The following is a 26,292-nucleotide window of genomic DNA, read 5'->3' on the forward strand; positions in this document are numbered from 1 at the left end:
TAGAGTCTTTGGTAAAAGAGTGTGGGATAGGGTGATTCGGAAGATGTGTGACCGAGATGCTGAGCTGAGGAGACCCTTCATCATTATGAAGTTACTGCTTATATACCTCTAGGTGCACACTTATATGAGGGCATCGTGCAGTGCTGATTAGTTCACAGCTATCAACAATTCAGCCACAGAAAAATTTGGGTGGCCAGAACGAGTGTCAAATTTTGACAACATTCCCAGCTCGCAGCCGTCTTACCCCCTGAGGAATGCTCATTCATCAACCCTCCGCCCATGATTGGTCTACCCAAGTAAGGCGAGCGAACAGCCTCGGGAGTCACGGCTCAGTTTCAGCTAAAGACGCGTCTATTTGAGCATCGTGGGTCATCAACCACGGCATAATCCCGGAGAATTCTGCACATCCGAGTACGCAGCCACGGCGACACACCTAGAGGGAGTTGATGGCCCTGACATGCTCGGTAATCAAGCAAGTGGCATCGGCTGATCCATAATAGATCGTGTTCCCGTCATTGTGTGTCTGCCCCGTGCTCAGATTATCTCCCCATTGCCAAAACAAGTCAGCTGCCATGCCCTCCGTGGCAGCTTGGAGGGAGGCTTGTTGCCAAGGTCGCTCGATGGTGCAGTGATCGGTTGAGGTGCCATCTGGAAGAATAGCATTCGTTAGCTACCTGCAAATCAGACTGGCTCACAGCATCCACTTACACTCCTCAAATAGACAAGGCTTCCCGGCCTTCTTGCAAGCCGAGGCATGGTCTTTGATCCAAGCTGCACCAACAGCATTGCCCACCCCCCCTAAGAATAGTCACGGTCAGTGTTGATTCCCTGACATGGGAGTTTCATGTTACGTACAGCTTTGCGGATAGAAGTGGAAAGTGCCAAAATCCAAGTTCTTAATGGCCAGATTCTTGACAAAATCCACGCCTTCGCTGGTTTGATACGGATAGCTGGTCGCCCCGGGAAGTCCAAACCCTTCGTCTCCGAGGGTGATCATGTGGTTGCAATCCAAACTGCGGATGTAAGCTGAGATGTCAGTTGCCCACTTGTAAATAACATCAGTGCTACATCCCTTGCAGCGGGGCTCGTTCGCCAGCTCCCAGGCAAAGACAGCGGAAGAGTTGATATAGCGGTTGACAACAGCGGCAATGTAGGCCTTGTACTGCGCCTGCGCCCGACTGTTGGTGTACCAGCTCTCCTGGGAACCTCCGAATGCAGTCACGTAGGCTGGCATGCCGCCGTAGTCGCTCCAGTTGTTGACAAAGTTAATGATGAGCTTGACACCACGCTTTTCGGCGGACTGGACGACGTAGTCCAGGCGCTGCAGGCCATCGGCACCGGTGTTGATCTGGGAACCGGACGAGGAGAGGAGCTGGTACCACACGGTGCCGGAGGCTGGCTTGCGGGTGACGTCGTTGAAGCCCCAGATGCGCAGGATTTTGAGTCCGGAGGAGGAGATGTGGTCAAGGACGGTGTCGACATCTCGGTTTTTGGTTAGGAAGCCGATCCAGTACGAGTTGGTACCGGCAAAGTACCCCGTTTTGCCGTCGATGGAGAAGCGTGTGCCATTGACAGTGGGAGGCGCAGCTGAGACCAATGATAGCAAGCCGAGGGCGAGGGTGAACAAGGACTTCATCGTGGATTCTCGAGGCGTTGATTCTAGTCACTTGGTTGAAGCGTTATCTCTTTGTGACTGCATGGGACAAAGGGGATGGCTTGAGATCCTGAACACCAGTGACCAAGTGTTGGCTTTTATATCCATCATTTTCTGCAACCTCTATATTGTCTTCTCAGCGGTGGCATGGTATCATCTTCGAACGCATTGTCTATCAACGGTATTCACAGATGTCAGTGGTGGAAGACGAGCGTCGCCATATTGTCCGGACCGCTGAGGTCGGAGGGGATATGTCCGGATTGCTGAGGTCGGAGGAGGCATGTCCGGATCCGAGTTGGGGAGAAAGTAAACAAAGCTGCCGGTGGTGTGACACAAATAAAGGGGCAGTAGTAGAAATAGCGGCTATAATGATCCCATTGCCGATCATGTCCTTCTTCCAGTGCTCGATATCGACTGATGATCCAGAGACGAACTGTTGCTGGGAACGAGTTCAACCAGAGTATGTCCTTGTCATGCGACAGTCCAGCATTTCTGCCATGCTCTCGGATCACTATCTGATGCTGATGGGGAGGCAATATCGATGTCGTTGAGCGGCGTTGAATGTCTCGCAAGAATCACCAGAGACGACTCTTGTCGATGTCTTTGTGTGATGATGACATTGTACGACCATAAAAGTCAGCTGGTGTCCTGCTTGAGTCAGGAGGCGTCCATTTTGATATGATTCGGCTCCCGCAAAATGATGAAACGGTGCACCCAATCGAGACAGGTCGGTCGATGCCGTGTGTTCCGTTATTGACCACGATGTCCGGCGGTCGAGGTTGATTTGTTCTTGAGTCGAATCACGAGGTAGTGGTGGGAAGGACAAAAAAACAAGAAGCGAGCGGGATGCAAGGGGCGAGGCGGGGGATTCACATTGCGGGGGTCCAGGCAGTCAGGCACCCACTCAATGCCAGCACAATCAAGTTTACAGGGGGTCTGTTACCGCCGTACAGGGTCCAACCGGCCTGCACCCCGCTATTTGGTAGCGGCTTAGTGACTTCCCTTCCGTCTAGCCGTTCTGGATCTCCCGCCAGATCGTCATGAATGGGTGGAACTCTCCGTCTTCACCTCCGCAACCCTCCTTTGTCTTCCCCTCCTCAGCCCTCACCTATTTTGCTCGCATACATCCTCAGCATATCCTTTCTTTCGTATCCTAACTATTACTTGATACCCCTCCAATATCTTGGCTTGATCTTCGCTCATATCCTTCGCCTTGTCGAGGCGTTTGTCGGTTGCGGTAGATGCCCGTTCTCCGCGTCAGGTCGCAGCGCTTGCCTCCGCCCGGAGGGGAAGAAGGGATTCGGACTCCCTCGCCTTACAAGTTCAAAAGTCCACTCACCATGTCGAACATGATACCAGAGCTCCCAGACATGCCCGATATTGGGGCCGACGACAGTTTCCGGCTCGTCATCAAGAAGCTTTCCTTGTGAGCCAACATGTCTATCAATGGCACTATCAGAAGAGTAACTGACACCAAGATCCTCTTCAGATATATCGCCGAGAACATTCGGTTGCCGTCAACGTTCGAGCAACTCCGTACTACGGCTGCTGGAGACTGTTTGCGGCATCTTGTCGACCATTTGGTCCTCAACTGCGACCATCCAGCCATTGTGAATGCTTTGCTGTATGCATGCCTCTATAACCATCTCCTTGCCAATTTTTCTCTAACATGATATTTATAGCGCACTAAAATGGCACTATGGCGCTATCACTGAGGATAAGGGCCTGAATGATGCCAGAGCCAGCGGTTGCGAGATTGCTGCTTGGCGTCTTCTCACTCACCTTTCTGAGCGAGAGGCTGTTGACTATTGTCTGTACGAAATCCCAGATCCAGCACTGGAGACTAACCATCAGAACGATGAGGAGGAGACATCGCAAGCCAATGAGCATAGTCCTCTCATTGCGCGAGCATGGACCGAGTCCATGGCAAACCCAAGACGAAAGCATGAGTTGCCCAACAATCCGACGGGTAACAGCCGGAGGAACCTCTTGCTCCAGTCTCTCACACGCCTCACCATGAGTATGGCTGGCGAGGCCGATAGCGATGACGAGGAAGAGGATGACCCGACCGCCCCATTTATCAACTTGAACGCCTTGGAGATTGCCGCTATTGCAGATGCGAAACGATTCCTTAGTCAGAATGTCGTTCAGAAGATCATCACCGGTATTTGGAACGGCGATATTGTATTCTGGGACAACTTATCCGTTCACACAGAAAAGAAACCACGGTTCTATAACCCACATACAGCCGACCCGTTTTCTCGCCTTCGGGTTCCCAAATATCTCAAGTCATTTGAGGTTGTATTCTTTGCCAGTTTCCTGTTTCTCTACTACGCTGTCCTCGTGGAACGACATCCGACCCGAATCACGCCTCTCGAAATCTTCCTTTACCTGTGGCTGGCTGCCTTTTCTTACGACGAGTTGAGCGAATGGATCGATGCCGGTTCCATCTTCTACGCTGCTGATATTTGGGTAAGTGTCCTGCTCTATGTTTCCTTCAAAACCTTTCAGATGATTGTCTCTGTGCTAACTACTCTACCAGAACATCTTCGATATGGCAATCATGGCTATTGGCTTCACGTATATGGTGCTGCGTAAGTGGGACTCATATCCTCCCTGAACGCGGCATACTGACTACATGAAATCATAGGAATCATTGGCCTTAGAACGCAAAATGAAGAGCTGATAGACCTGGCATTCGACGTACTGGCACTCGAAGCTCTGTTCATGGTCCCTCGTGTCTGCTCCATCCTCAGCTTGAGTCCGTACTGGGGCACTCTAATCCCTTGCCTCAAGGAGATGGCAAAGGACTTTGTCAAGTTCATGGTTCTGGTCGTCATCATCTATCTCGGCTTCCTCACGACCTTCTCCCTGGTCGGGCGCGACTCGTTCCCGCTGAGAGACATGACGTGGTTCCTGACCAAGATTTTCTTCGGCTCGACCTTTGTAGGATTCGATATCATGCGCAAGATCGATCCTGTCTTCGGGCCGCCACTCATGATCCTCTTCGTCATGCTCAGCTCCATCTTGCTGATGGGCTCCCTTACCGGCATGCTCTCCAACAGCTTCTCGCGCGTCATCACGCACGCCCGGGAGGAGTACCTCTTTGTTTACAGTATCTACGTGCTCGAAGCGTCGACTAGCAACCGGCTCACGCACTTTTACCCGCCCTTCAATCTGCTGGCCCTCGTCATCTTCCGACCACTCCGCCTTTTCTTGCCTTCCGACGATAAGTTCCGTCGGGCTCGCATCATCCTTCTCAAGGCGACTCACCTGCCCATCGTCTTCATCATCGCCATTTACGAGTGGATTAGGGGAACCTCGTTGAAGGGCGCCACATACAGCGCCGTCAAGGCACCGCCGCACGGGGCGCCCATTGCCAGCCCGGCGATGATGAGGAAGCTTGCGGGTCCGCGACGCGAGATGCGTGGCCGTAGGTCGGTCACGTCTCTGCAGAGCGATCACCAGGCGGCGCAGGGCCGGCCCGGCATGTCGTCGATGGAGCGGCGCATTTCTGTCAACCAGGCGCGGCAGGCCGAGGAAGCTCAGGAGGATGCAACTTATACGGAGCGGGCGACGGATGTTGAGGTGCGGATCGCAGATCTGGCTGCCAAGATTGACCGGTTGACGGAACTCGTGATTGCCATGCAGACGCAGCAGTCTACAACATTGGGAGACGTTTCGCTGTCTTAGTAGTAGTCCTGAACGGCGATGGACTGCTCGTTGAAGGACAATTATAGCGAGCATATTGGCTTTACCTTATGATCTTAACGACAAATGAGTAGACGCAGATACCGAGAACAGAAATTGGTACTACAGCACAGAACACCATGCCCATCTCGCTCCTCTCGGACGGAAAGTCGATTTAGCTTTACGGAGAACATACCATAAACGACGTATACTTTGATGAATAGAATACCCTAGAGATAATAATCAGAAAAGCACACACATGATATCCCGTTCATAGAATAAATAGTAGTACCAACTTCTTGACAGCATCGCATCGTGCATTACATTGACACACAAAGCCCTGAGTGAGTTGAGGTCTCACTGGCCACCAGACTTTCCTTGACGTTCTAATAAGATTTTAAGACGTGGGATTTAGCGCCGCTTTATTTTTACTTTTATTCTCACGCGACAGTCAAAAGTTGCCATTGATCAACGCATTGTCGATCAACAACCAGATGGCCAGTCCAACGTTTGGGCGGATGCGGTGAGGCAAACGCTATGTCGTCGTAGATGCACCCAAGCAGGCCAAGCAACCTACCGCACTGCCACAGCATGGAATCACTTCCGTGTTCCGATGAGGAAAAGCACAAGACCGAGGCATTGTAAGCCGTGTAACAAAGGATATGTCCAGGAAAAGAAACATGGCGGACAGGAACGAAAATATTGTTCTACAAACATATAGTACAGAGTGTGGTGGGACAGGGATACCTCTACATCTGTATTATTCATAGAGGTTCATCACTACCCGGTTGACATCACTCTTCATGCAAAGATGATCAAACAATGGACATGGTTTAGGATCCGGAAGCAGAACAGCGAAAAATTGTTGTTACGAATTAATATTATGAAGAGGCTGATTGCACGAGAACTTCTACGGTATCGAATACGCGCCCAAGCAGTGGATCTGGGGTAAAGATACCGCCAGCAAGCGTGGAGATGGTGGATTTGGTGGAGCAAGCTGTCAGCGCCAAAAGAACCCCTAAGGAGCTGTTAAGTTTCAGAAGGCATACGTAGTCGCGAGGTATCGGCCCTTTATCCCCTTCGCTTGACTTGTCAAAAGATTTATTTAGATCTTGATGAATCTCTTCATTAGTACAGTCAGGAATTCGTGATACGGGTTCGCACATCTTCAAAGCTCCGAATTATCGCAGCCATGAACAGGCACCGACGCCTGGACACTGTCAAGAAGGTGGGACAATCCTGGCCATACAGGCCCTGCAGGCCCCGGACCGCCTGGACGTGCATCCCTTCCTGTGAGTGGACCGGGTCGACGATGCCCCGCGGCCCGCCTGATGTAAACGACAGGTACCTACAGTACCTTCTTCGTAGAGGTAGCGCATGCATCATGCTTCCCCTCCGTCGTGTCGTTACTTCGCTTTCTCACCGCATTCGAGTTTCCTCGACGACTGCAATAAACAAAACACTCATGTCTTTGTATTCTTTCGGTGAAGGGAGGGCGAGCTCGGAATAATGTGTCAAGACACCCCACCTGTCATTCTCATATCAACATTAAAACATGTGTTATGACAGCCCGGAAAGTCCAGAGCCCAGACCGACCACGAATCCCCACAGGTCCGCGACCCAAAAGAGTTCGAAGACATCCCTGCAGGTACCTTTTTGGACAAATGTCTCGAAACAGGAGCAACTCCTAAGGGAAAGGAAAGAAAGTAATTGTGAAGGATAGTTTGGTCGTTCATGGACCGAATTGGGATCCCATTGTTGAATCGGACTGCCCTGAATGCCTACCTTATGGGCCAACGAATCAGGCCTGTTATCTGACCAGAGCTACCAGGTCTTCACCAACAGTCGCAATGGGCAGTCTGGACAGGTATCATCGTGGCTTTCCGTACCTGGGGGCGAGAACGAGGTACCTGAGCGGCGAAGAAGGTCACGTCTGACGAACGAACGAACGAACGAACTGAACGGGATTCTTGCCAAGTTTTCTTCTTTCCACCGGGCAACTGCGCAACAAACTACTGCACCTATCCATCCATCCATTCAGTTCAGTCTGTTCTTGCGTCTTCTCTTTGCTCTGTTCGGCTTTCCCTTTCTTCAAACAACACAACGTTCACTCCGACCCTTCCCTGTCCTGTCTTGACTCTCTTCGCGTCGCGGTCAATTCCTCTCGTCCGGGGCCCTTCCTCCCATTCCGCGCGCCCATTGTATATGCGATCCCTCCCCCGCCCTTGACGTTTTGCGAATAAGTCGTTGGTCGGTGTTCTGGACTGCTCCTGACCCCAGATTTTGGGTTCCCGGCTTCGTCTAATCACAGCTGAACCGACAACTGACGAAAACATCCACATCACTGGTCCGATTATACACCAAGCCATACGACTTCACAAACTATATACGCTACTACGTATCAACTAATCCCGAAGAAAGCCCAAAGACGCGCGGCTTCCACTTCACCTACTCGTAGTCCACGTCGGTAACGCGACGGGGCCGAGTAGCGCATTGCGACAAATCATGAGAACGGACTTCTTCCATCGCTTACCGCCACCAACGGCTCTTCTTCTTCTCGCCAGCCTTCTCGACAGCACAGCAGATGCTCATATCGCCCTTCCGCCACTACCAACCGTCACCGTTGCGCAATACGCTCTCGATGTCGTTTCGTGGCCATTTCTCCTCCCCACAGCTGCGCCCCTAAACCCCTTTGACCTCGCGCGAAGGCAAGCTGGAAGCACCATCTGTGGCTACATCGGCGGGCTGTCAGCGCTTCCGGCGACATGTAGCGCAGGATCTCACTGCGTGTTGGACACCGCGCACCAGGTGATCGGTTGTTGTCCAGATGGGGCCGCCACATGTACGTCCGGTGTGTTTACCGCGTGTGTGGATGGCAACAGTGGGCCGCAGTCAGAGGTGAACCCCTACGTATTCACGTGTACTGGAGTCCAGTTGTGCTACAAGAACTTGTTTGAGGGGGGAGCTTCGCAGTACGGGTGTGGTACGGCTGTCGACCAGGCAACGAGTGTTTACACTACCGCGAACGGGCTGCCGGGGGCTATCACTCACTCGCAGATATCTGTCCCCTTGACAAGAAGCGCTAGTCGACTTAGCACGCCGACGACACTCGGGGTTATTACTAGCACCAGCGCGTCCCGGACACCCTCATCAGCGTCTTCATCCTCGACGGAATCATCAGCTTCGACGCCGGAGTCCTCAGCTTCTATCGAGAGCACAACTGGCACATCGACCACGACGGCTTCCTCCACCACCACATCGACAGACCCTTCCAACACACCTCATGCGCCACCAGGTAAAACCTCTACGAAAGCGCGTACCGGCGCAATCGTTGGCGGAACACTAGGCGGTATCGCTGCCCTGGCCCTCATCGGCGCTCTCATTTTCTACTTCCTCCGACGCCGGCGCGGCGCCAACTCGCGCACCGGCCCCGGTCGCCCCGGTATCAACGGCAAATACATCAGCTCTCCGACACCCGGACCCAACAGTGGCTTCGCAGCCGTGAGCCAAGATCCCGACGCCTACGAGACCGGGCCAGCTCCCGGCTACTTGCCTCATGTTGCTCAAATAACCCACAATGGAAATGGTGGTTTTTCAAACGATCTAACCGCCGGCGGTCCCTCACCTTACGCGCCGTACACAGGCGCTGCTGGCGTCGCTGGGGCTGCAGCACCGGCGGTTTCCCCCACCCCGCCGGGGCATACGAGACAAAATTCATACCCGCCTGCTGAAGGGTATCATTACCCGGGCCAGTTTCCGGCTGCGTACGCTGGTGGGGTTGCTGCAAGAAAGAGCAAGCTTGAGCCGGATCAGGTGCCGTTGACGAGGGAGATTGACGACTTTTCGCAGAGCTTTAATGCGGCGCTGGGTAGGATTGGCGAGAAGGGGAGTACAAGCGAGATGGGCCGAGATGATGGGAACGCCGCCGGTGGTGGTGGTGGTGGAAGTCATGTTGGAAGTGGGATGTCAAGGCCGCTGTGGCAGCAGAATCGCAGGCAGAGTCGGAACTTGATGTGGATGTAGGATTGAGTATTGAGTAATAGGCTGCTGTCTTCGACACGGCGGAAACATTTTTGCGTTGTTTTGTTGGGAGTTTTATGGCGACATGGCGAAGGAGTTTTTGTCAGCTTTTGAAAGACTTAGATCAACGGCTCACCATTCTTTTTGTTTGGGTAACAACGCCTTTGGTTTATTCAGTGGCAACACACAGAAAAGGACGGACTTTACTGGCGTGGCTTTGGCGAAGTAGTTAATGAGGGGATGAAGATGGCCGGTTGGATGGATGTATTGGTGTTGGAATGGGGTTGTTAAGAAATGGTTGGCTTTTTGAGTCACCTTCGTCAATGAGCAATGCCGCAGATTAGAATTGTACGAAAAAGGAGTGTACGAGGTAACGAATACATACTTACTTACTTATGAATACACAGGCTCCAGATTTCTGTAATCATCCGCGTAGTGTCCACGCCCTGAAAATGGCATTTGGGGCTCAAAATAAAAGCTTGATCAGAGTATCAGGCGAGGCCAGGGACGATCGACAGTCAACATTCCGTTAACGCATCCAAACAAAAATCGGACTCCACGAACCTATTAAAAGTCTCCGGCCTTTTCTCCGAAGCTGTGTATGTACCTGATTGCTGACTACCTCCATCTAGACACTTCTTTGACAATGTCTTTGCAAAAATGTGAGACGAATTGTCGAGAGAAAGGGGTCGCTGATGAATCGAGCATATAATCAGATCAGAAGTCAAGAAAAGGGCGCTCGGTGTTGTTGGCTGAATGATCACTGATCATGTAGTGTATGTTATCGACAATAAGTCGTCAAAAGAGCGTCGTCGAAACAGAAGTTGTTGCTGATAAATCAACATCCCAAGATCGTCGATTTTTGGTGGGGTATGCAGCTCGTTGTATAGCTAGGGGTCAGGTCTTGGCAGTGACGTAGAGACTTTTTCATATGTCAGATTAGGTCTTTTGGAGAGGCTTATAAACATCACTACAGCATCATTGAGGGTTTTGGGATTGAGATAAATAGTTGCTCTTATCTGTCTGTTTGTCAAATATTTTTATACTACCGTTCCCAAAGATTTAAATCGAATAGAGATTTCAGCATTACGATACCAATTACAATCTACAAGTCCAATTCTAAACACCAAAAGACAACATCACCAAAAATGTCCGCTCCCAAGGTCCTCGTCGTGCTCACCTCCCACGACAAGCTCGGTGATATCGGCAAGCCTACCGGTTGGTACTTGGTAAACTTCCTTTCTTTTTAGCCCCTTTCCCACCACCACTCCCTCTCCCAGTCCAGTCCAAACTAACCCCCCACCCCCTTACCCAAAAAAAAGTCCGAATTCGCCCACCCCTACGACGTCCTCCACTCCGCCTCCGTCTCCCTAACCGTCGCTTCTCCCTCGGGCGGTCGCTCGGCCGTCGACCCTTCCTCCATCGACGCCGCCAAGGACGACGCCATCTCCATCAACTTTCTGAAGTCAGAAGCCACCAAGCCGCTCTTCGAATCGACCCGGCCCTTGTCCGACTTCGTCGGCAACCCCTCTGCCATCGCGCCCTATTCTGCCATTTTCTTCCCTGGAGGGCACGGTCCCATGTTCGATCTCTCTGTTTCCCTGGAGTCTCAGCAGTTGGTGCGTGAGTTCTGGGATGCGGGCAAGGTAGTAGCCGCGGTGTGCCATGGCCCGGCGGCGCTGGTGAATGTTGAACTCAAAGATGGGAGCAAGTTGCTGCAGGGACACAAGGTTACCGGTTTCACGAACGAGGAGGAGGAGCAGGTTGGTCTGACGAAGGCGATGCCCTTTTTGCTGGAGGATAAGCTTAAGGAGGCGATCGGAACGGAGGGTGGGTTCGAGAAGGCCGATGCGCCGTGGGGAGAGAAGGTCGTTGTTGATGCGGGTGGACGGTTGATTACGGGCCAGAACCCGGCGAGCGCGAAGGGAGTCGGTGAGGCCATTTTGAGGATTATTACTGCACGGGTTTAAGAGGCGGGGGGCTTTGAGGGCCAAGAAAGCTGCTATGGCTAATGAAAGATGAATGGATGACGAAGAATTCTTTATCTGGAATACACTTATTGCCACACATGTTCTTGTCGAATTTCTGAATTTGTAAGATTTGAATTATGCATGAATCGCTACATGATTATACAAACAGAGCAATGATATCATTAGGCTATAAACGCTGGGGTACTTTTCGACTGAAGAAAAGTTAAAACAACCATGTACACCCAGCTCTCTCCCTCCCATGACATACTTTGACGCCGAGATCATACTGCAAACAATTCTTCGTGTGCCATGCTAGCCTGTGTTTTAGCCCGTCCCTTTCTTCGCCAAACATGTAGCCAAACTGGCACAAAGAAAGCCACTGCTAACCGGGTTTATAGCCTCAAACGCCAACGCTTTTCCTCAGCGCCCAACAACGCACACAAAGGGGAAGATATCCTGTTATAAAGGGATCCATCCCCGTCCTTTAAGTACCGCCCATGGTGAGATCAGTACCATCAGTGCCACCAACCCCAACACCACCGCCCACAACAGCCTGCAACCTCTCCTTAACAGCAGGATCCTCAATGCCCTTAAGCACAAGCTTCTCCACCCAGGGACACTCCGTCCACTCCAAGAACTTGACCCTCATATCCCACAACATCTCATACAACAAGTCGATGACAGGGAACAAGGAGTTGGTCGGATTCAACTCGCCCGGACCCGACGCCGAGCCCTTCATGCATTCGTAACATTTACCGCTGTACGTCTCGAGGACGGCGTCCACGAGGGTATACTGGCCACGCCGCTCGTTCTCGATGGCTTTCATTATGTCAAAGACGGTGTGGATGGGGAGACCATTGGTCATTTTAGTGCCTTGGCCGTGGAATGTGGGTTCGATAGGCGCAGCGGCGGGTTGGGGCTGGGCTTGATGGGCCTCGAGGCTGGATTTGTTGGATCCATCGGATGCTCCGGTGGTGGATGTGGATGCGGTGGTTTTGGTTCCTTTGGGGATATGAAGGCCAATGCCTCTGACAACCTGCGCCAGGCCACCGGTACGCTTATCCATGCACTGTTTGCTCCGACAGCCGCCGTTCATTTGGCCGTTCCTGATTCGACCTTGCCAGCTCTTGTATGTGGTTTCGGCCACGTTGATGAGGTAGCGGCAGGCTTGGGTTCTGGTGTTAACGATGGTATCTGTTTCAAGGTCTTGTTAGTCTTTGAACCCTTCTCATTGCCATCAAACATCAGACGTAGAAAGAAAGAACTCACCAATAGTCATCTCCCCAACCAACACCCTGTTCAAGCTGGTCAAGACCCCAACATCACGACCGGGCTTCTTCAACACAAACCTCCCCTGCGCATCCTTATCCACAGCACACAGGTACGCCAACCGCGCGCACAAATCCCTCCACTCAACGATCCACGTCCACTTCCTGCAGGCCTCCAGTGCCTTCTCCCACCTATTCTTCTTCACGTCTGCGCCCTTCAAATCACGTTTGCCGAACATATCCTCCGACATCACCATCGCCTGGGACATCCAATACGAATTCGCACTCCCATTTCCACCAGTGGAGTCAGGCACGGTAGTAACATCCGAGATGAACAACGCCATGCACTGTCTCAACCAGCGCACAAACTCCTTATCCAGACCCAGGGCAGGCTGCAGGTTGGCCAGGCGCCAGATGGTCTCCACATCACACGCTATCTTCCCCTGTGCGGCAGGGTCTTCGAGCAGCTTGAGCAGACGACTCAAGGCTTGCATGTGGCTGTCGGCGGTTTCACCGGGCAGGTTAGAGAGCTCGTTGGGGGTGGCACCGGGACCGGGGGTGGTGAGCGCCTCGTTAAAGTTGATGTACACAAGATTGGGAAAAGGAGAGGTGGTTTTTAAAGAGTCGGTCTGGCGCAGACCAGTGAGTGTGCTGCGACGCACGCGGAAGTGGTGAAGAGTTTGCTGGCCGAAGACGCAGTAGAGATCAGTGTCGGCCTGAAGGGAGATTATAGTAGGGGTTACGGCCTCTGAGAGGGGCGAGGGAGTGAAGTTAGGGATTGGAGGGGCGGGTGCTGATTGGGCAGCACGCTGAGCTTCTTGTAGGGTTTGATTTTTTGCCTGTTCCTGAGCCTTTTCTTGAGCTTCTTTCTGGGCCCGTTCTTGAGCCTTTTGCTGCGCAGTAAGCTGGGACTCTTCTTGAGCCCTTTGCTGAGCAGCAACCTGGGCCTCTTGAGCTTTTTGCTGAGCAGCAACCTGGGCCTGTTGATAAGCGGCTTGTTGTCGGGCCTCTTCTTGAGCCTTTTGCTGAGCAGCAAGCTGGGCCTCCTGTTGAGCCTTTTGCTGAGCCTTTTGCTGAGCAGCAATCTGGGCCGCTTCTTGAGCCTCTAGTTGAGCCTTTAGCTGGGCCTCCTGTTGAGCCTTTTGCTGAGCCTTTTGCTGAGCCTTTTCTTGAGCTTTTTGCTGAGCAGCGGGCTGGGCCTGTTGGTAAGCGGCTTGTTGTCGGGCCTCTTCTTGAGCCTTTTGCTGAGCAGCAAGCTGGGCCGCTTCTTGAGCCTCTAGTTGAGCCTTTTGCTGAGCCTCTTCTTGAGCTTTTTGCTGAGCCTCTCTTTGAGCCTTTTGATGAGCTTCTCGCTGAGCAGTGTGATAGGCCCGTTGCGAAGCTTGTTGTTGTGCCTGTTGGTGAGCATCATAATGAGCTGGCTGTTGAGGAGCATTCTGCGCGGATTGCTGAACAATACGTTGGGCTGGGCTCTGCACGGCATGCTGGACAGTAGGCTGAATTGGCTGTTGGGCGGCAGACTGAGCTTGTTGCTGAGCATACTGCTGGGCCTTTTGCGGAGTAGCATACTGAGCGGGTGTCTGAACAGCATGTTGAGTCTGTTGTTGAGCGGTATTCTGAGCCTCTTGAGCGGTACGCTGAGCTTGCTGCTTGTCTTGTTGTTGATGAGATTGTTGCTGCTGACCCGGTTGCGGCTGGGATTGCTGTTGCTGAAGAACTTGTTGTTGCTGAGCTTGCGGTTGCTGCTGATGAGCTTGTTGTTGCTGCTGGCCTTGTTGCTGCTGGCCTTGTTGCTGCTGGCCTTGTTGCTGCTGGCCTTGTTGCTGCTGAGCCTGTTGCTGCTGAGCCTGTTGCTGCTGAACTTGTTGCTGTTGAGCCTGTTTCCGCCGAACTCGCTGCATCCTCCGTCGCTCGTTGTATTCCCGCCTCCGCTGGGCCTCTCTTTGCTCTTTTTCAAGAGCCTGTTGTTCCTGGGTTTGTTGTAAAACTTGTTGCGGAGATTCTAACTGGACCTGTTGCTGACCGGGTTGCTGGACGGAATTCTGAGCGGCATGCTGATGTGGTGGTTGTTGGAGAGCATTCTGAGGCTGTTGCTGAACAGCATGCTGGATGGGTTGCTGAACAGAAGCCTGAGGTTGATATTGACCAGTAAGTTGGGCCGTCACATGACTGGACGGTTGAACCGGAAGTTGAGCAGGAGGCAGGTTTTGTCCTTGGGTGAAAGCCTGAGGGGGGGACCGGGCGGGAGCTGGAGAAGGAGATGGAGTGAAAGCCGCATTAGGAGCTCTCTGGGCTGTAGGTCCAACTGTGCTTTGCGTGGGAGGCCGAGGCGCATGCTGAGGAGAAACCCGAGCAGGAGTAGGAGCCGGAGAGGGTGCCGGGGTAAAAGCTGGCGCCTGAGTACGAGCTTGGCCCGGAGCCATAGCTTGAGTGGATGTAGGAACCGTAGGAGGAGATGGAGTGGTACCAGGTGTATGTCGAGGAAACACAGATGGGACTTTGGCAACCGTTGGGATATTCGGGACAGGAACAGGCGTGACCTTGTTAGGCACAACAGGGGCCTGTTTCTGAACAAAATTCGCGGGAGTTTGCTTCACCGCATGAGTTGACGGCGCAGAGCTCAAGGCTGGGATTGGAGTAGAACTAGCCGCTGTAGCAAACTCCGAAGGGACCTGGATCGGCGGAGGGGGAGCCATATTGAAGATCGGCGGCTGAGAAAAAGACCGGGACACCTGGTTATGAGGGATCGAAGGCGAAACTGAGGCCGAGCCTGTTGTTTGTGTGAAGCTCTGGACAGGCTGGAATGTACCTATAGCATTAAGGGCTTTCTGAACAACAGGCGTAGGTGTAACACTGGTGTGGCCAGAAGATGGTGTTGGAGCGGTTGTTCCTGAAGCCTGCTCCATAGGCTGGGTAGCTGGAGAAATATCATAACTGTTTGCCGAGGACAGGAGAGATGGAGTAAAGGTTGGTGTAGATGTCGCTGTCGACATAACAGGTGCATTGGCCACTGCTGCTACAGGGACAGGTGCGGTGGTCTGTAGGTTCTTCTTCTGTGCCCGCTGACGCTTCTTGGGTGGCTCTTGAGGAGCCGTAGGATCGGCTGTTGCCTCGCCCTTTGGCTTCTTTGTATACTTCCTCTTGGCTTTTGGAGGCTGGGCAGGGTTTGCTTCTTGGGGGTTGACAGGTGTCTGGCTCGTGGCGCGATTTGAGGTCCCCTTTTTCGCAGTCTCAGCAACAAGCTGGCTGTGCAGATTCTCAGCAGCACGGGAGAGAGAATCGATGGGAAAAGAGGTAACCGGAAGTTGAGGAGCGTGCGACGGCAATGTAGGCATGCTGTCGGGTCGGAACGAAGCGTTGTTGTTGTGAAAGCTGCCGTTATTATAATGGCTGGCGGCACCACGTACGAGCGAGAAATCGAACGACGATGGGATCTGGCCCAGGAGCTGGTTCGTCGTTCCGTCGGCGGGTTGTTGGTGATGCCCATACTGCATGGACGTCGGGGCGTGTGTCTGTGGCGCAAGCCCCATAAAGGTGTATCCGCCTAGGTTGTGGCTCACAAAGCCGTTCAACGGTGACTGGTGCTGTTGGGTAGCCTGCTGAGCCGCCATATTGGCCATGTTATCGTGCAAATTGGCTTGGGTTGCTGCGATAGGCTGACGAGCGGACGACTGTGGGGGATTTTGAGAAAACATAGGAGACGACTGCACGTTGAAGGCCTGCTGTCCTTGGGGGGCAGGTGCGATGCCGTTCCCATTTCCCAGGACGCTCATGTTAGGATTGTTCTGGGCTGCCATGATGCTGGAATAGTAAGGACCGTTAGAAGGCGGAAAAGTGGGATGGGAGTTCTGGTTCTGGATTTGCCCCATGTTGGGTGGGAAAGAACGGGGAGGGGAAGGTTGTGTGGTCGGTTGCAGAGGGCTGTTGGACTGGCCATCAGTCAAGGAAGGGTCGATGGGCGGGTCCATTTGAAAGGTGAAGACGCTCTGAACGTATTCTGGATGCGCTGGATTTTGGTCAAGCTGATTGTGATTTGCGTCGTTCATTTTGCAGTAAAAGCCACCGATAGTCGGCAGCTTTGAATGCGGTGACACGTTGTTGTGGTGCGGTTCAATAGGTTGCGGGGATTTGGTCGATGGTCGCAAGTTGTGTGTTGGGAGAAAACACCAAGATGGACCTGGCGGGAGGTGTGGAAGGGAATAAAAGGTCAAGCGATGCAGGGTGAAAGATTATTTTTGCCCGTACAATAAATACGCACGGCGCTTGGGGCAACAAGTGAATGCCCGATGTCCGCGTCGGTGAAGGTTGCGACCTCGGCGGCCGACGGTCCTGCGAGTCTCAGTCAAAAAAAAAAAACCTTTCGTTCTTTGGCCTTCAAAGTAAACTGACTCGCAGTTCGAGATTGTTGATAGTCCTGCTAATTTCCTCCAATCACTTCGTCGTCGGGTGCCAAAAGTATTCCAGCAGAAGAAGTTGTTGGGCTGACCGTGAAGGGGTGCACAGAAAGTGTGGTCCCGGTGACGGCGACAGATTGATAAACATTGGATCTTCGGTATACGCATATGGAGAAGTTGGGCATCCTGCACCTTAGTTTCTCTAAAGCTGAGTCGGACCCGGTCGAAGTGAACTGCCGAATGCCATGAATGGTGACTTGCTTGTGGAATTGGTGAGCCACGTAAGTCTCGCCGTCTGTTGTAAAGGAACCCATGAGGGAGAAGTGAACCAGAATTCTCTCTTCCTTTTGCCCACTTCGTTCTCATAGAGTTTAGCCTTGCCATCTCAAGTTTGTCCATGTTGAAACCAGCAATTTCGGCACATATTATCCTTCATGTCGAACTTTATTGTCAACGCAACTTTGGCGCCTTTGACATCGAGGCCTAGCGGATTCCCATGCCAACATCACATCTGCTTGTCTGAAGCCCGGAACAATGGACAATGAAAAGAGGGCAGTCATCTTCTCTCTTGAGGCACAGCCCTTTAACTCCATATCTTGTGACCACACTTGTTCTCATGCATGAACGAGCCACTGGCATCAGATCGTGGGAGTTGCGGCTCGTCTTTTGAACGTGGAAATCGGGATATTAGACCGGCAACATCTTGGGTCCTTAGCACAGATGCACGAGAAGTCCTGGGATTCCAATGCCTGGCATCTCCACTCTCGCGACGCCAGGCGCTGTCGGCTTGGACATGAGCCTCGCTAACTTGAACTTCACGTTAGACACAGCCACCATCAAAGAAGTTATACCGGCTTTCCACAACCTAAGGGAGTCTGTTAGCACAAAGATCCTGAATCTATTTCGATCGGGCCTATCCAAGAGGGAAAACATGCGAGTGTCTCGCATGTGTACATACTGCGATAAACGTGCCATTGCTGAACACATCAATACCCGTTTTGAATAATCAGCCTCTTCTGAAGTGATCAACTGTTTGAGGTGCCTTGAGCTTCGTTTTCTATACTATACACACTCAACGTCGCCTGCTGGCCCAACCCCAGAGGCAAGAAGTGGCCCTTGGGACAGCATCATAGGAAAATGGAAGAACAGTGGGCAATGCTCTAGTCCTACGTTCCAGGGTTTCACCGGGGACAAGATGTGCTGCTGCAGGAATTTATCTCGGGCAGGTATGATCGTGGTTAGGTGGCTTGATGTCGAACTTCAGTACACCCCTCAATATGGCTCTTTCCATATGTCGTTGTCGTCGTTCGGGCTGCACGTGATACATCCCGCACAAATTTGGTAAGCGCGGAAAGTTTCCGTCACAAACGCTCCTTCCGTTTCCACTTCCCCAGACAATAAGTGGGCCCAGTCCAGACTTGCACTTGCACAGACCAAGTCAGCCAGGCAACCGGGGGGACATAGGTACAGTATGTTTCCTTTCTTCAGGTCATTTTCATTGCAATCCTGGGCTTCGTGCTCGGGATGCGAGGAAGAAATGTTTTGTTCTTGTCATCTTTTCCTTACGTGGAAACCTACTAAAGCTTTCGTTCCAGAGGTTGCTCACATAGCTTGGAGGGATTACCATATTGGGCAATCCGTGGAGGCCAAACAGTCCTTACGGTCTTGACTTAATTCCAAGTCTGACTTGTTGAAGCATCCATCCCATTACGGAGTTTCCGAGAATCGGCTTATGCACATAAAAGGGGAATATCGGAGTTCGAGTTCATCCGTACACACGCACGCAATATCCATATCCATTCCCCAATGTCAAGACTCCCACTTCAGGCTCAACGACCTTTCTTTGATGTACTTGAAGAGAAACAGGACAAGAAAGCTTGATCTTCTCAATATGATGTTCAGAAACGGAGTGGCAATCACCTCAGCAACGTCTTGACAGCTGATGAATTTGGCTGCTTCTGGTTGATCTTCACGGTGCCTCGTGAAGCCTTGGACATCTGGCGGCAGAGGTCATGGCAAGCTTTGCAAGAGATGCATAATGATCTACATCGTTTGTGTACAATTCAATACTGGTTTGTTTGTTAGTTTGGTTCTCCGGCCATGGGTTGAGCAGGGAGTTTTGGAGCTCTCATTGGCCTTCAAAGAGAAAATTTGGCCTCTGAAATGCGGTTTGCAACAGTGACAAATGGTTCTTTTGAGTACTAAACGAAGGTTGTAATTAGTCTAACTCCCAACTAACGGTTTAGAACCGCGAACTCTACCTAAATACTACCAGTCATGACCCCATATGACGAACGGCAGTCTGATCTGCCTAAGTGGGATAGCTGAAGGTAATAACTATCAGTGCTGTTCGGTGAAGCCAAAGGGTTCACAATAAGTATGTTCGTAATACTGGTCTCGGTGATGATGATCTATTGACTACTGTCGAACTATCTGACAATCTGAGTTCTCCAGTCGTCTCTTTATACCTCCTCGCCCTTTGCGAGATATCTGTCTCCGGCTGCTCTATTGAGCCCCATAGTTCTATCTACTGGATGTTGTGTGTCCGCTCACTGGTGATGTCCTGCTCACTCGTGAGCGCCGCCCTTCAGTGAGCACTCTGCATGCGCTCTCTGGTCCAATCCTTGTCTTAGATTACATGGTCCTAATCGTGAGCGGGGCTGCCACATCCCGACAGCCTGGTTGGTCCGTGTACTTGCTTAAGTTCGTAACACCCCACATCTGGCCACCCTCCACAGCTGGCCACATTTTCACATATGTAATTTCATAATTACGAATTGCATAATATTGAAAATTGGCCACTTTTGTAGCGATTTGAACTATTTGAAATGTTTATTTACTTGTTACTATACTTCTCAACCGTTAGTAGTATTAATACAAGTATTTTCTATATTTTGTATTAGTTTATTAGTATTATAATTACTATAGTAACCTTCTTTCTTTTAAGCACTTATTATAAAGTATTACAAATTTCCTAAATATTGCTAATATGTATAAATGTTACGAACTTAAGCGAGTTACACGGGCCAACTAAGTCACTAAGATACAACAACCACAGAACAGTGCAACCATAAGAGCCAGTAGGATGCAGAACCAAAAGGGCTCACACCCCATGAGGGCTCACACCTTGAGCCAGGCTCACGCGTGAGCCAGGGCCACAAGGTAAGCCAATACCATCAGTGAGCCACCACCATCAGATAGACTTATGGGCTCAGAAGAGCATCAGAAAAAAATATCTCGCAGAGGACGAGGAGGTATAAAGGGACGACTGGAGAACTGTTACGAGCTGATAATGACGGGCACGGGCCAACCAAGCCACCGGTACCCAACAGCCACGCGTAAGCTAGGCAGTGTAACCAGAGGCAGGAAAAGAGCTCTGGGCAGGCAAGGGCTCTGGGGAGTCAAGCCAGGCTCACCAGTCAAGCCAGACTCACGAATCGAGCCAGCTTGTAAACCACACGCTATGGGGTTCACGTCTACGTGGACATCCGGAAACAGATATCTCGCAGAGGGCGAGCAGGTATAAAGTGTAAGGGTTCTACGAGGTATACACACAGGTAGGCCTTGGTGAAAGTGATAATATTCGACAAAGAGGAAAAGGGAAGTCTGTGCCAGTATGGCATGGAGCTTACAGCTAAATACACAAGAGAGGTGCGTATATCGAAGGTGCTAGAAACGCCAAGGTCGAAAATGTGGTTCGTGCGGCATACCTCAGGAGTGCACCCAGTCAGAAGGCAGGCCTGGCTTTCATAGAGTTCAAGCCAGGCAAACACCCCTAGGCGCCAGCCCCATGACATAAAGGGACTACGGGAGAACTTAGATTGTCAGATAGTTCAACAGTAGTCAATAGATCATTATCACCGAGACCAGTATTACGAGCATACTTGTTGTGAACCCTTTAGCTTCACCGAACGACTCTGATAGTTACTACCTTCAGCTATCTCATTTAGGCAGATCAGACTGCCGTTCGTCACAGTTTTAATTGCAAATAAACTTTTACTTTGTAGTTGTACTTACTATTATTATTAGTTAAGGAAATATTATCATAATCATATATTTCATTAGTCCTGAACTTTATTCTGCAGGAAATTGGATCTTAAGTATTAATAGTAATTAATTATTTTAATAACTAAATAATTGCAGTAACGTAACTCGTGCGTTTTAGGAAGGTTTATTACCATATTCTCTAGTGTTTATAATTTCATTTCCGTCGTTTCATTGTATTATATATATCTGATCGCGGTTGTAATAGTAGAAAAATTATATATATAGTGTGTCTTCCTCAATTAATAATATAAATACCTCCTTGGCTGGATCGCTAATGAAATGCAGTTTGCAATCATAATAAATAGTTCTTTTAGGTACTAAATAAAGATTATAATTGGTCTAACCCTCAACTAATGGTTTGAAACCGCGAGCTCTACCTAAATTCTGTTGCACGGTGGTTTGTGCGCACGAGCGCACCTTCCACCTCCGTTTGAAGCTTCATAAGACACTTACAAAGGTTGAAAACGCCACAGAAGCCTCTTGATACCTCTCTGCGTCCTGATCTCCAGGCCTTCAAAGGCTGGAAGATATAAGACGGCGGTCCCTATAGCATTCGTCCGATCGAACCCCGAATGCCTTTCCTCTCCCAGTGGCTAGAGGGTAGAAATGGGCGTTTGTTGTGCCAGACTAACAAACAAACCAGGGTTAGATTGTAGGTTAACTATCACAGCTAAGTGCTGGAAACGAGGATTCTACGCGGACGATTCAGGCGTGGAGGAAGATGATATTGAAGGAGTGGAACAAATCGAAGACCCATTGGACAAAATGGTTGGCAAACAAATGGGCAGTCACTACTCGCAAGTGGCACTAACGTGGCCCCACCGTAGTCACTAATACAAAAACATGGGCACTTGAGAATTGTAGAACAGAAATGAGAGAACGGAAGCCAAATGAGAATTGAATGACTTGTTTACTCCCAGTTGCACCTTTAGAGAAAGTTGCACGGTTAGCAGCCCTTGGCCAAACTTTCTTTCTCGTCGCATTGGCTTTGTTTGGTGATGGTTCAGCTATTAGAGGTAGATTCAAGAGCTTGACGCGTCGCGATCGCGGGGTAGCGTTCAAGTACAGTGAAAGTTAGAGAGCTTGCAGCCCCCGCTCGCCCCAGCAACGAACGGATGAACTGCTCTAAACTCCGCAGGCGGTTGCATCACCACTGTTGGAAATCATTCAACGCTTGCATTCATTCCCCTAACCACAAAGAACCGACGCCGTGACGACACCCCAATACGAAGGCATTACTTCTATGTATCTCACAAATCCTCGAATGTGAATATCTCAAACCTCGAGCCTCTGTCGCCCGCCGCATCATACACCATGGCCTACGTCGCCCCGATTCACCGGCCGAGCAGCGTGCGGCATGCTCTGCGCATCAACCTTTTGTCGCCTGAGGAGGAGAGCTTGATTATTGCGTATGGACCTCCTTACCCCTTTGAGTTCATAAGCTCTGGGTGTTGTGTCTTGGTTGCTGATTCAAAAACATTAGGAAGACGAATCGCATAGAAATATGGAAGCTCGCCGACGGTCATCTATCCATGATCCATTCCAAGGTCATCAACGGGACCATCACGATTCTCCAAAAGCTTCAGCCCAAAGACCACCCGACCGACCTTCTTTTCGTCGGCACCGATCAGTTCGAATATTTCACGGCAGAATGGGACCACGAAACCCAACAACTAAAAACCTTGAACCGATTTAGCGATCCGGGCGAGCGCCACATGCGCGACTCGCAGAGCCAGGACAAATGCATCGTCGATCCCAGCGGGAGGTTCATGGCCATGCACCTATGGGAGGGCGTCCTGTCGGTCTGGCGGCTGGGCAATCGGAAGAGCACGGCGACGACACTCGACATATTGGTACAAGTGCGCCTGTCCGAGCTCTTCATCAAGGGCAGCACCTTCCTGTACACCGAGACAGGCATCCCCAAGGTTGCCTTCCTCTACAGAAATCAGGCCAATTCCAATGAAACCAAGCTGGCGACGTACCGCCTCACATCGGACGACCGGCACACAGAGATTTCCAAGTTCGATCCCACTAGGGACCGGGAGATCGACGCAGATGTGGAAGACCCAGGTGCGGGCATACTTATTCCGGTCAAAAAGGTCGAGGAGGAGGTTAAGAGACATCATTTCCGTAACACGGAACAAGCAAAGCCACATGTCGGTGGTCTAATAGTGATCGGTGAAACGCGGCTGTTATACATCGACGAAGTGACCAAGACGCAGGTCGAGTCTGCCCTCAAGGAGCCCTCGATATTCGTCGCTTGGGCCGAGTATGACCCCACACACTATTTCCTGGCTGACGACTATGGAAACCTACACTTACTCACCATTCTGACCGAGGGCGCAGTGGTCACAGGAATGGATGTTTCCAACATTGGCAGGACGGCCCGCGCCCACGTCTTGACGTACCTGGGTGACGACATGCTGTTTGTCGGTTCACACTACGGCAACTCACAGCTTTACCGGCTCAACCTCCTCAACGAGGATCTCAATGAAATCCTGCAACTGGTCCAGGTGCTAGAGAATATCGGTCCTATTACGGATTTTACCATTATGGATATGGGGAATCGAGAAAACGACAGTCAGCTGGGCAACGAGTACTCTTCTGGCCAAGCCCGTATTGTCACAGCAAGTGGTATCTTCAAGGATGGAACCTTGCGAAGTGTACGGAGCGGTGTCGGTTTACAGGATATTGCGATCCTGGGTGAGCTGCAGCACACTCGGGCGCTCTTCTCCCTCCAATCTTACAACTCCTCGCGCGCGGATACGCTAGTCGCGTCCTTCTTGACTGACACACGAATATTCAGGTTCGACCCTCACGGAGAGATTGAGGAAGTCGCGGACTACTGCGGGATGGACCTGCAGCATCAGACACTACTGACGACGAATCTCGACAATGGGCAACTGCTCCAGGTAACCACAGCTGCCGCTACTCTCCTTGACGCGGAAAGCGGAGTCACGATAGCATCGTGGGCTCCTGAAGGCGACAGGCAGATCATCAATGCTTCAGCCAACAAACACTGGCTGCTCTTGTCCGTTCAAGGCACTACCCTGGTCTCCATCAACATTGATAACGACTTGACGGTTGTGCAAGAGAAGGACGTCAGTGAACAGGATCAGATAGCCTGCATCCACGTGGCGCCCCAGTTATCGGATGTGGGTGTGGTAGGATTTTGGACGTCTGGAACCGTGTCCATCATCGATATGAGCACCCTGGAGCCCATACACGGCGAATCTCTCCGTCGCAGTGCAGATGATGCTTCCATCCCTCGCGATATCGTCTTGGCCAAGGTGCTGCCTAATACGCCCGGAATGACCCTGTTCATCGCCATGGAAGATGGAAACGTGGTCACGTTCAACATTGGCGAGGATCTGACCTTCTCCGGACGAAAGAGTGTCATCCTTGGCACCAGGGAGGCCCGCTTCCATTTGCTGCCACAGCAAGATGGCATCTACAGCATCTTTGCGACGACTGAGCACCCTAGTCTGATATACGGATCAGAAGGGCGGATCATCTACTCAGCTGTGACGGCTGAAGACGCTACCTGTGTCTGTCCCTTTGACTCTGAGGCTTTCCCGGGAGCTGTCGTCCTGTCTACTGAGACTGAGATCAAGATTTCCGAGATTGACACGGCCAGACGGACGCATGTGCGATCTTTGGAATTGGGAGAGATGGTGCGTAGAATTGCCTACTCGCCTAGTGAAAAGGGTTTCGGACTTGGGTGTATCAGAAGAGAGATGGTCAACGGCGAGGAGATCATCCAAAGCTCATTCAAGCTGGTCGATGAGATCCTGTTTGCGAGGGCTGGCAGGGAGTTCAGGCTCGGAACATCATCCTATTCCGAACTAGTAGAGGACGTCATCAGGGCAGAGCTGCCTGACTCCTACGGAAATCTTTTGGAGAGGTTCATCGTTGGTACGAGCTTCCTGGAGGATCCCGACCGTGGCGCAGGTACGGACAAGCGCGGTAGGATCTTGGTGTTTGGGATTGACAGCAACCGGGATCCGTACTTGGTACTCAAGCACGAACTGAGAGGAGCCTGCCGCGCTCTGGCCGTCATGGGAAGCAAAATCGTAGCTGCACTCCACAAGACAGTGGTTATCAGCCAGTATGAGGAGACGTCGAGCACCGAGGCTCGTCTCGTTAAGCTTGCCTCCTATCGATGCACTACTTATCCAATCGACATTGCGGTGCATGGCAACATCATCGCTGTCGCTGACATGATGAAGTCGGCTACCTTGGTCGAGTACGTCCAGGCTAAAACCGAAGAGGAGAAATATGAACCTGCAAAGTTGGTGGAGTGCGCAAGACACAGGCATTCAGCCTGGGCGACGGCTGTGGCCCATGTCGAGGGCGAGTCTTGGCTTGAAGCCGATGCCAATGGCAACTTGGTGGTGCTTCAACGTAATGTTGAGGGTGTGACGGCGGAGGACCAGCGTCAACTAAGGATAACGAGCGAGCTCAATCTGGGAGAACAGGTGAACAAGATACGCCCGATCAAGGTCGAGACCAGTCCGAACACTATTATCATCCCTCGAGCGTTCTTGGCTACGGTGAGTTTCTTCTTTCAAGGGGATTATATAATAGGAGGAAGGCTAACAACTTGACATCCTGAAATAGGCCGAAGGCGGTATCTACTTGTTTGGCACAATCGCGCGTGAGCAGGACCTCTTGCTTCGGTTCCAGGACAAACTGGCGGCGGTGATCAAGACGGTCGGTGAGCTCGATTTCAACTCCTACAGGGCATTCCGTAATGCGGAGAGGGGACCCGAGACAGATGGAACGACTGGGCCGGTCAGGTTCTTGGATGGGGAGTTGTTGGAGAGGTTTTTGGATGTGGATGAGACGACGCAGAAGGAGATCTGCGAGGGTCTCGGGCCGAGTGTTGAGCAGATGCGCAATATGGTCGAGGAGCTACGGCGGATGCATTGAGTAAACGATCGAGAAATTTGCTTCGATAATGTTTACAAGTCATCAATCTGGATTCGGGAGTTTTTGACAATTGCATGTCTTGTCATTGAGTGCTCACAGCAGGCCAGCATGTAGTGCAAATAGGGTTTGGGAATAGCATCATCCAGGGAACGAATGGAAATGCATCAAATACTATCAATTGACATCACTGTCTTGGCACGCTTGGTACGCTGACAGCTGTTCGGGGGCTGTGGTGCCAGTATGGTGATGCCCCACCACTAACAGGGAGAACCAGGCGACGGAAGAAACCGGAGAGTGGACGAACGGGCGGTTTCATC

At 51.5% G+C, this 26,292-nt stretch overlaps 6 protein-coding genes across 6 annotated transcripts; 4 read left to right on the top strand and 2 right to left on the bottom strand.

The window, feature by feature from the left end:
• Positions 1-75: 75 nt before the first annotated feature.
• On the bottom strand, positions 76-1,881 carry SMAC4_04726 (uncharacterized protein). The gene is made up of 3 exons (XM_003346505.2): positions 856-1,881; positions 709-798; positions 76-648 (listed from the first exon to the last, which is right to left on the bottom strand). The coding sequence occupies exons 1-3, from the start codon at positions 1,634-1,636 to the stop codon at positions 434-436; spliced, it is 1,086 nt and encodes a 361-aa protein (XP_003346553.1). The 5' UTR covers positions 1,637-1,881; the 3' UTR covers positions 76-433.
• Positions 1,882-2,666: 785 nt separating this feature from the next.
• SMAC4_04727 (uncharacterized protein) lies at positions 2,667-5,679 on the top strand. Its single transcript, XM_003346506.3, has 5 exons — positions 2,667-3,080; positions 3,144-3,278; positions 3,337-4,126; positions 4,197-4,248; positions 4,305-5,679. Exons 1-5 carry the CDS (start codon positions 2,896-2,898, stop codon positions 5,345-5,347), a joined length of 2,205 nt encoding a protein of 734 aa, XP_003346554.2. The 5' UTR covers positions 2,667-2,895; the 3' UTR covers positions 5,348-5,679.
• Positions 5,680-7,337: 1,658 nt separating this feature from the next.
• SMAC4_04728 (uncharacterized protein) lies at positions 7,338-9,786 on the top strand. The gene is made up of 2 exons (XM_003346507.2): positions 7,338-7,966; positions 8,227-9,786. The coding sequence occupies exons 1-2, from the start codon at positions 7,929-7,931 to the stop codon at positions 9,365-9,367; spliced, it is 1,179 nt and encodes a 392-aa protein (XP_003346555.1). The 5' UTR covers positions 7,338-7,928; the 3' UTR covers positions 9,368-9,786.
• Positions 9,787-10,312: 526 nt separating this feature from the next.
• On the top strand, positions 10,313-11,445 carry SMAC4_04729 (uncharacterized protein). Its single transcript, XM_066090166.1, has 2 exons — positions 10,313-10,593; positions 10,687-11,445. Exons 1-2 carry the CDS (start codon positions 10,513-10,515, stop codon positions 11,332-11,334), a joined length of 729 nt encoding a protein of 242 aa, XP_065946522.1. The 5' UTR covers positions 10,313-10,512; the 3' UTR covers positions 11,335-11,445.
• A 1,126-nt stretch (positions 11,446-12,571) lies between these two features.
• SMAC4_04730 (uncharacterized protein) lies at positions 12,572-16,611 on the bottom strand (the record flags this gene model as incomplete). The annotated part of the gene is made up of 1 exon (XM_003346509.2): positions 12,572-16,611. Exon 1 carries the CDS (start codon positions 16,568-16,570, stop codon positions 12,572-12,574), a length of 3,999 nt encoding a protein of 1,332 aa, XP_003346557.2. The 5' UTR covers positions 16,571-16,611.
• A 5,442-nt stretch (positions 16,612-22,053) lies between these two features.
• Positions 22,054-26,170, top strand: SMAC4_04731 (uncharacterized protein). Its single transcript, XM_066090167.1, has 3 exons — positions 22,054-22,452; positions 22,527-25,596; positions 25,664-26,170. Exons 1-3 carry the CDS (start codon positions 22,358-22,360, stop codon positions 25,973-25,975), a joined length of 3,477 nt encoding a protein of 1,158 aa, XP_065946523.1. The 5' UTR covers positions 22,054-22,357; the 3' UTR covers positions 25,976-26,170.
• Positions 26,171-26,292: the final 122 nt, after the last annotated feature.

Source organism: Sordaria macrospora, chromosome 3 (genome assembly GCF_033870435.1).
Source record: "Sordaria macrospora chromosome 3, complete sequence".
In the NCBI taxonomy this organism is placed as follows: Eukaryota; Fungi; Ascomycota; class Sordariomycetes; order Sordariales; family Sordariaceae; genus Sordaria; species Sordaria macrospora.